The 9,090-nt window shown below is 40.9% G+C and overlaps 2 protein-coding genes across 2 annotated transcripts in view; one reads left to right on the top strand and one right to left on the bottom strand.

The window, feature by feature from the left end:
* Positions 1-1,025: 1,025 nt before the first annotated feature.
* LOC111474318 (5-methyltetrahydropteroyltriglutamate--homocysteine methyltransferase-like) lies at positions 1,026-5,497 on the top strand. Its single transcript, XM_023119457.1, has 13 exons — positions 1,026-1,136; positions 1,431-1,784; positions 1,886-1,973; positions 2,073-2,200; positions 2,293-2,684; positions 2,807-2,970; positions 3,429-3,509; positions 3,615-3,781; positions 3,872-3,977; positions 4,087-4,293; positions 4,343-4,404; positions 4,524-4,725; positions 4,811-5,497. Exons 2-13 carry the CDS (start codon positions 1,435-1,437, stop codon positions 5,177-5,179), a joined length of 2,316 nt encoding a protein of 771 aa, XP_022975225.1. The 5' UTR covers positions 1,026-1,136; positions 1,431-1,434; the 3' UTR covers positions 5,180-5,497.
* Positions 5,498-6,087: 590 nt separating this feature from the next.
* The window catches only part of LOC111474319 (probable E3 ubiquitin-protein ligase RHC1A), a 3,306-nt gene continuing 303 nt past the window's right edge, over positions 6,088-9,090 (bottom strand). Inside the window, exon 2 of the mRNA XM_023119458.1 lies at positions 6,088-7,230. Coding sequence (XP_022975226.1) covers positions 6,299-7,216 — 918 coding nt within the window. The 5' untranslated portion in view covers positions 7,217-7,230 and the 3' untranslated portion in view covers positions 6,088-6,298. The remainder of the gene's footprint in view (positions 7,231-9,090) is intronic.

Below are 9,090 nucleotides of genomic sequence, written 5' to 3'. Positions count from 1 at the left end.
TCATTTTCAACCACTAAATTCCTTTGATTTCATTTCTAATATATATGTTTCTTTTTTCTATTTATTCTCAAATATATACCCTATGCCTTGCATGTTACACACCTCCCTTATGCCACCTACTCGTGACCTCCACGTNTGAGTTAGAAGGAAAAATGCACAGAAAACTTTAAGAAAGGTAACATTTACAAAGTTATATGTTTTTCTGCCAACTTTGAGTGTGTTTAGTTCTTCTTATGAATGATTATTAATTACAAGATTTTTTTTAAAAAAAAGAAAGATTGAAACACTATAATTAGGTGAAGAACCAAATTGAAGGTAGGAAAAGTTAGGAAAGTTCAAAGAAATTTGAAAAGTTTAGGAAATTGAACAAATTCTTGTGAAATCTACAAAATTGTGTATAAGGGAGATGAAGGAATTCACAATAGGCACATGTTATGTCGATAGGTGCGTGATACATTGTGACACCAATGGGTAGTCCCAATCGGTTGACCTAAACCGTACTACCCATTTTCGACCCTGACCGCCGGCAATATGGACATGTCAATCCACGAGCGCTACATGTCTTCATTAAAAAAAAAAAAAAGATCAGAGGTAAATGGCGCACTCGCCGAAGTCGAAGACAAGCACTACCTGCGCGCTGCCGTCTTCCCAAGCGTGAGTTCTTGTGCATGGTTACATGAATACATATAACCTCTACCATATTGAGGTTATATGTGCCACCTACTCGTGACCTCCACGTCACGTCACGCTTTTCCCCAACAAAGTTGATTCACAGCACCAACCCCGACCCCAACCCCAACCCCAACCATCCCTCCATCATTCTTTACCGTAAAATAACTTGCCATGTCAGGTTTTCTCGCCCTACCACTACCACTAAAAGAGAGAAAAAAAAAGAAAAAAGAAAAAAGAAAAGACAAAATACACGTAGGATTCACTCACCCCCCAGCTCTCTCTCTCCATTCCGATTTCCCAGATCTGCCACATCACCTCATCGTGGAGTTGTATTATAAATAAGCCTCCATTCCACTTCTTCCAACTCGCGCCTTCCCCCAATTCCCCCAATTCCCCCTTCCCACTCTCTCTTCTTATTTCTCACTTCTCCAAGGGGAGCCTCTGTCGGTGATCCGCTTCTCAAGGTTCGTTCTCTCTTCTCCTTCTCTCTGTTTTTGCTACTCTCGATCTCTCTCTATTGCTATATGCTCTTCTCCTCTGGATCTGCTGCCCATTTTTGTTTCCTTCAACCCTTCTGTTTTCAGATCTGCTTTATTTTAATGCCTTTTTGCCTTCTCAAACCCCATCTTACATGTTTGCTTCCTTCTCCTGCTCACCACCCTCATTGCTTGTCAGATTTGGCCTTCTCAATTCAAATCTCGCTCACAACCTCGTTCACTTTTACTTGCTTCTAACCGCGTTTTCCCTCTCTCCACCAGAACGATGGCCTCTCACATTGTTGGATATCCTCGTATGGGCCCCAAGAGGGAGCTCAAGTTTGCCCTTGAATCATTCTGGGATGGGAAGACCTCCGCGGAAGACTTGAAGAAGGTGGCCGCAGATCTGAGGTCCTCCATCTGGAAACAGATGTCTGGTGCTGGGATCAAGTACATCCCCAGCAACACCTTTTCATACTACGATCAGGTGCTTGACACCACTGCATTGCTTGGGGCCGTTCCTCCTAGATATGGTTGGACTGGTGGTGAGATTGGTTTCGATACCTACTTCTCCATGGCTAGAGGAAATGCGTCTGTTCCGGCTATGGAAATGACCAAGTGGTTTGACACAAATTAGTGAGTAACCACCGCCCGCCCCTTTTACTTTCGGAAGGAGCGTCCATTACAACATTATGCCTCTACTACGCATGATTAACCCTCTCATTGCAATGATGCAGCCACTTCATTGTCCCCGAGTTGGGCCCAGAGGTGACCTTCTCTTATGCTTCCCACAAGGCTGTCGATGAATACAAAGAGGCCAAGGCTGTAAGTGTTGTGTTGTTCTAGATATGTACGTTGATTCTGCTAAAAGTTCACAAAAAAACAAGGTATATGAGACATTGGAAATATACTTTACTTCTGCAGCTTGGAGTAGACACTGTTCCAGTTCTTGTTGGCCCTGTGTCGTACTTGTTGCTCTCTAAACCTGCAAAGGGCGTCGACAAGACCTTCTCCCTTCTCTCCCTTCTTGACAACATCCTTCCCGTCTACAAGTAAAGAACTATCTCTCTATCTAGACATCATACCAGAGTGTTCCCATAGCATAATGGTTCTCTTTTCAAATATTAATGGTGCAACTTTTCAGGGAGGTTATTTCTGACCTCAAAGCGGCAGGCGCTACTTGGATTCAGTTTGATGAGCCTACCCTGGTGCGGGATCTTGACTCACACCAATTGCAAGCCTTCTCAAATGCATATGCTGGACTAGAATCAACTCTCTCTGGCTTGAATGTTCTTGTTGAGACATATTTTGCTGATGTCCCTGCTGAGGCATACAAGACCCTTACTTCTTTGAAGGGTGTCACTGCCTATGGATTTGACTTGGTTCGTGGTGATAAGACACTTGGTTTGATTAAGGGTGATTTCCCCAAGGGGAAGTTCCTTTTTGCTGGAGTAGTTGATGGAAGGAACATTTGGGCTAATGATCTTGCTGCCTCAGTTAGTACATTGGAGGAACTGGCTACCCTTGTGGGTAAAGGTACGCTAGTCTTCTGCTCATGTTTGTATTACGATGTTGGTACATGGTGCTTCATATGGTGTTATTATTCTTGTGTGGTTTTTCACTGATTTCTTTTCCTGCCGAAAAAAAAAAAAATGCAGATAAGCTTGTTGTCTCCACCTCCTGCTCACTTCTTCACACTGCTGTGGACCTTGTCAATGAAACCAAGTTGGACAATGAAATCAAATCATGGCTAGCTTTCGCTGCTCAAAAGATTGTTGAAGTCAATGCATTGGCAAAGGCTTTGGCTGGTGCAAAGGACGAGGTATGTTCTTGATTCTGATGAAATTTATCTCTTCAAGGTGTAAGCTAGGTTTTTAGGCCTTCATATCTAACCTTTTGGGTTGGGGTTTGTCAATTATAACCTCCTCGCTTGCATTTTCTATAATCTTCAGTAGCCTTATTGGCTGGCTACAAGAACCTGAAAGATGGTATGTCTTGGTACAACTTTACTTAATCTGTTAGCAACACATTGGCCAAAATTTCACATTAATAACTAAACTAATGTGCTTAAAATCCTATACCTTTCTCAGCTGATGATTGGGAATTGTTCAATGCCATGTTACGAGGAAAACACTATTTCCCAGTAAAATGATTTCAAGGCTACTTGACTTGTCTAGTAACTAAGCAGATGCACAGTGTTTTGGCCATTAAGTTTGCCAACATAGCATTATTTCTTGAACTTCTTTCCCATGGTACTTAGATTATGATTTATTTTTCCAGTCATTCTTTGGCGCTAACGCTGCAGCTCATGCTTCAAGGAAGTCATCCCCAAGGGTGACCAATGAGGCTGTTCAGAAAGCGGTATGTACATGTACATCCATTTCTTGCCTAATCTATAAGGTGTTTTACTGTCTGTTTGCATGGATTATGTTAAAGAAAGGATGAATTGCCTTTTTTATTGTGCAGGCTGCTGCTTTGAAGGGCTCCGATCACCGCCGTGCTACAAATGTTAGTGCAAGACTTGATGCTCAACAGAAGAAGCTTAATCTTCCAATCCTTCCAACCACCACCATCGGTTCCTTCCCCCAAACCATTGAGCTCAGGAGGGTTCGTCGTGAATACAAAGCTAACAAGTGAGCAGAAAATTAATGTCAGCTTTCTTTGAAGTGAAAAAAATATCTTAATCCTATTTCTAATGTTTGCAATTTTTGGCTTTCCTTCAGGATTTCCGAGGATGAATATGTGAAGGCTATTAAGGAGGAAATTAGTAAGGTTGTCAAACTCCAAGAAGAGCTTGACATTGATGTTCTAGTTCATGGAGAGCCCGAGGTGAGTTATTTAGAGCCTTGTCGAGGAGGAAATCAAGAGCAGTGTGAGGATGCAGTACTCTTTTCTCATTTTTCCCCTTCTAACGTGAATTTTTTCATCCTCACTGTAGAGGAACGATATGGTTGAATACTTTGGGGAGCAGTTGTCAGGTTTTGCATTCACCGTCAATGGTTGGGTGCAATCATATGGATCCCGTTGCGTGAAACCTCCAATCATCTACGGTGATGTGAGCCGCCCGAAAGCCATGACTGTCTTCTGGTCTACCGCAGCTCAGAGTATGACAGCCCGCCCGATGAAGGGAATGCTCACGGGCCCTGTCACAATTCTCAACTGGTCCTTAGAGTATGACAGCCCGCCCGATGAAGGGAATGCTCACGGGCCCTGTCACAATTCTCAACTGGTCCTTTGTTAGAGTTGACCAGCCAAGGTAATGGAAGATAATGTTTCCCCACATGCTTAAACTGAACGAAGCTACTGTAGTTCCCCCTCCCCCCTTTATACCATACATTTTGCCTAATGCTTCTTGTGTATATTATCATCTCCTAGGTTTGAAACATGCTATCAAATTGCCCTGGCCATCAAGGACGAGGTTGAGGATCTCGAGAAGGCAGGCATTAATGTCATCCAAATCGATGAAGCTGCTTTAAGAGAAGGATTGCCTCTTAGGAAGTCTGAGGAAGCTTTCTACTTGGATTGGGCAGTTCATTCTTTCCGTATCACAAACTGTGGTGTCAAAGACACGACTCAGGTTACTACATTAACCACTGAGATTTTCATTACCTTCAACAGTTCATAATATCTTCAATTTGCCTAATATTTCATTATCTTGACAGATTCACACTCACATGTGCTACTCCAACTTCAATGACATCATCCAATCCATCATTGATATGGATGCCGACGTGATCACAATTGAGAACTCCCGTTCCGACGAGAAGCTCTTGTCAGTCTTCCGTGAGGGAGTGAAGTATGGTGCTGGAATTGGCCCCGGTGTATACGACATTCACTCCCCCAGAATACCATCAACTGAAGAGATTGCTGACCGGATCAACAAGATGCTTGCAGTGCTTGAGACCAATATCTTATGGGTCAATCCTGACTGTGGTCTCAAAACTCGCAAGTACGCCGAGGTGAATCCTGCCCTCAAGAACATGGTTGCTGCCGCAAAGCTCCTCCGAACTCAGCTTGCCGGTGCCAAGTGAGTCTGTTGCTGAGTTTTATGAACATTGGTGCACATTTTTATCTTTCCTTCATTCCAGATATCCAGAAAGATGTCTGTTCCCCAGAAATTGAGTTGGCGACATACTTAGTAGCTGTAGTTCTATCGTCATTTTTTTTTAACGTAAATCTCCTTTCGGTATTGTTTTTTGATTCGAGTCTGTAGCTCTGTTCATACAAACTGCAATTTGTATGGAGCGAAATTAAAAGGCAGCATTTGCCGGTTTGTGTAATTGTTATCGGATTTTGTTTTCTATAATCATATGGATTTAATGCCTACACAATGGTCTGTGTTTCAATCGCAATATAGAATTCTTGATGTTTAGTTAAAATCTGTAATCCCTCTGCATTGTAATTAAATTGTTGATTTAAATTTTAATAGTTAGAAGCTTTTAGATTACAAAAACCAAATGTATTCTGCTTTTATTTAAGTTCAGGTCTCTTGTAATATAACAAATTCAATCCGTTACCTTATTTCTCTCGCTCTCTATCATGATAGCATTAACTTCTCCAAAACGAAGTTTTGCATGTTTTTCTACAAAAACATGTTCAGAAAGNTCCTGAACCATGATCTGGAATAGATTCCAACCTTCCCCTCATGTCATTTCTGTCTATCAACCGTTGCCTCATAAAGTTTGAGAAAAGGTCCAGGAGTCCAAGCCTCCGATTGTGGTATTCATGACCATTGGCTCCAAAGAAATCAAGGGGACCTCTTTCCATCATTTCATCGAGTTCTTGAACAAATCCTCCATTANGCTTTGGCAAAGAACAGTACAACGGAAAACATGCGGCAGTTTGGGTAGAGATTTAGACTAGCCAGTTTTGCAGGTTTCAATTTCCAATTCAAGAAGATGCGGCAATGCTCAGACAGATTCCAGATTGAGTGCAACTCTAAACCGAAACAGCATGGCTAATACATATGAACCATATACAAACTGCAGCAGCATCGATAAGGCAGAGAAAAATGTAATCTACATCACACACAAAGTCCATTATTAATCATTATACAAAGGAGTGGACAGCAGGGGGTTGAACTTTCTTCATTTTAAACAACAATATCACAAACTGGTGCAAACAAGTTCATGAAAACACCACCGTTCACACTAGTCGAAAGGCCATCCAGAATACCCTGTTTGGTGTTGGGTGCTCTCATGTAGGGCTGGTGAGCTGCTTCCAGTGGTCGCACTATGGTTTGAGTCAGAACTCGATGCTCGGAATGGCCATAAACTTGAAAATGGGTTCCTCCTTCCTTGATTTGTCCTACTATTCTCCCTCTCTCGGCTGTTTCGACTAAGATTGTTGCTTCCAGACGAGCTGTGACTACCACCTGACCCTTGTGCAGGCAGCTCTTGGCGGCAAACAGGGCAGGAGTTGTGCTGGACAAGCCAGGGAACTATACAATCCGAATGATACATATGGTCACATGGCATTTTCCTAGCTTCAGACCCTAATTCAAATTTATCTTGGCAAACAGGGCAGTGTGAATTTGAACGGATGTGTCTTTGCGTAATTTTAACAACAGGCATTGCATCGATTGAAGATCTAGATGCTGGGGGTGGTCCGCGTCGGTCGTTTGCTGAAAGCTGTTCAAACAATTCTTCAAGTCCAGGACCAATAAAATAATCACCACCATTGTTCCTACTCACACCAATTCCAGGAACCCCATTAAAAAAGGCTTCAAACCCACCATGTCCAGACAACCTAACAGGAATTTGGCCACCAAAGATCAACCAAGGACCAAATCCTGAACCATGATCTGGAATAGATTCCAACCTTCCCCTCATGTCATTTCTGTCTATCAACCGTTGCCTCATAAAGTTTGAGAAAAGGTCCAGGAGTCCAAGCCTCCGATTGTGGTATTCATGACCATGGGCTCCAAAGAAATCAAGGGGACCTCTTTCCATCATTTCATCGAGTTCTTGAACAAATCCTCCATTACAGCTAGCGCAAACCATGTCCCGCCCACGGAGTTGAACTGGCTGCTCACATCTGTAACACCAATGGGTGTTTCTACTTGACATCCTTCCTCTCTTCTCTGCAAGTCTCAACCATGAAACTCCTCATTATTTAAGTAATGAGACTGTTAGTTTGCTACATATAGATATCTCAGCATTTTTATGTTTAATAACTTCTTGACGTTGAGTCTTATGTGCTTAGCTGACTAAGAAAACGCAATAATCTTGGCTGACTTTTATCCTTTTATTTCTTGATTTAATTAATGAAGCACAAAATGGGTAATTTCACATCATATGCGTGTTTCGTTCATCAAAAGATGCAAGAAGATTGAGAAATCTAGTTTGTAATAACAATTTCCAAATTAAATCAATGTAGAATATAATCCTCCAGAGACTTTAGGTTTGCTTTCCTCTATCTCAAGACCTATTGGTATTTCCATGTAAATTTGTTCTTTGAGGTTGGTCCTTTTTGCATCAAGTTGATGGAGATTCAACTCTTGGTTCATACGAATAGATAGCAATACATAAATGGTAGTTCAATTAACTACTAGGGCAAATATTCTTGGTAATCTAGCAAATATAATTAGATTAAGTAAATTCCTTATCCCATACCCATCCATTACCATCCCAAAAGTCGATAGTTCGGTCCTCCTCTCGCAATTGACAAACTTAAAAGAAAAAGGTAAATCATTTCGCAACAAGTCCTACTTTAAATCTACCAATGCTTCCATTTAGTCTATATGGAATATTGAAAATCTATTTACATCCTACAACCTTTCTGGTAGGAAGACACATATATTACCAAGTCCCATTTATTATTTCTAGTTGCTTTCTTCTTTAACTACTGCTTTCCAATCAGAGTTAGGTCAAGAAGAGCTTCATGAATATTTTTCAGAATTCAAATGTTATCAAGCCTGGTAGCTTCATTGTCATCATTTGAGGTAGAAATACAGCTAAGAGAATTTGGAGGTCCACTATTGGATTGAGATTCTCTCTTCCTCTGGGTATAAGTATGCTACCATATACACCTTCATTTCTTTTTATAGTGTTGTTCTTCGGTTGAAATGGCCGGGTTGAGGTTGGGTACTGGTGATGATAAAATCAAGTGATTTCTTCGTCTACTTATGAACAATCTATTGATCAACAATTTAAGAAGGTTCCAAAACTGGTCGTTGTTATTCTCCCCTCGAGCATCAGTGTCCTTGACAAAGATTGTCTCCAGAGAACGTCACATCCATGACTATATAACATTTCCTCATTATTGCACTTGTAGCTCTTTGCATTTTAAAGATTTAAGAATCCAAATTGCTTCTAGTTTGAAAAGACAGATGTGCAACCACATATCTTAGGTGGTAAATTAAAAACTAGTATATTGTCGAGGTAAATTTAAGAAAGGATCGAAGAGGTGTTTGGAAGTTTAATGTGTGTAAGAGCATCCCATTGATTGGGTAAGCTAGATCAAGAACTACTTTACCCCAAAAAAAAAAAATGTTTTAAACATTGGAGTAATAATCAAACTTCAACCCACCTCTAGCGCAAGTCTAATTTGCCTTTCGGCAATTCCGTTTTGTTCAGGAGCAACAATATAAGAACTCAGATCAAGAATGCCTACTCATCTAATAAAATCACCTAAGTAGGTGTTGAGACAGAATCGCGCATTACCAGTTTGGATCTTAAAAATGAATTGGGGTTGTATCATACGCTAGAAACTTGGAAAGATACAGATCTATCCTAGATCCAGTACATCCATCAAGAATTGAAACAGCACTATAAAACCATAAAAGTAAATGGAACTTCGGGAATCAGATTTCCCACTTGAACCAGACAAGGAATTCGATTCTTCGAGGAAATGAACTTGGTTAACACATCATCAAGTCAATAGTGCAAGGATAAACCCATGAAAATTAAAAAAAAAAAAAAAAAAAAAAAAAAAAAAAAAA

The sequence above is a fragment of the Cucurbita maxima genome, unplaced genomic scaffold (assembly GCF_002738345.1).
Source record: "Cucurbita maxima cultivar Rimu unplaced genomic scaffold, Cmax_1.0 Cma_Scf00304, whole genome shotgun sequence".
NCBI lineage: Eukaryota > Viridiplantae > Streptophyta > Magnoliopsida > Cucurbitales > Cucurbitaceae > Cucurbita > Cucurbita maxima.
Note: the sequence above shows the minus strand (reverse complement) of the source record. Positions and strands in the feature narration are given on the sequence as shown.

Excerpts from the sequence above, each read along its gene's own strand:
- LOC111474318 (XM_023119457.1), top strand. The coding sequence starts at position 1,435 with ATGGCCTCTCACATTGTTGGATATCCTCGTATGGGCCCCAAGAGGGAG. Across the intron at positions 3,782-3,871 it reads CGTGAATACAAAGCTAACAA|GATTTCCGAGGATGAATATG; the intron begins GTGAGCAGAAAA and ends GCTTTCCTTCAG. Across the intron at positions 3,978-4,086 it reads TAGTTCATGGAGAGCCCGAG|AGGAACGATATGGTTGAATA; the intron begins GTGAGTTATTTA and ends TCCTCACTGTAG.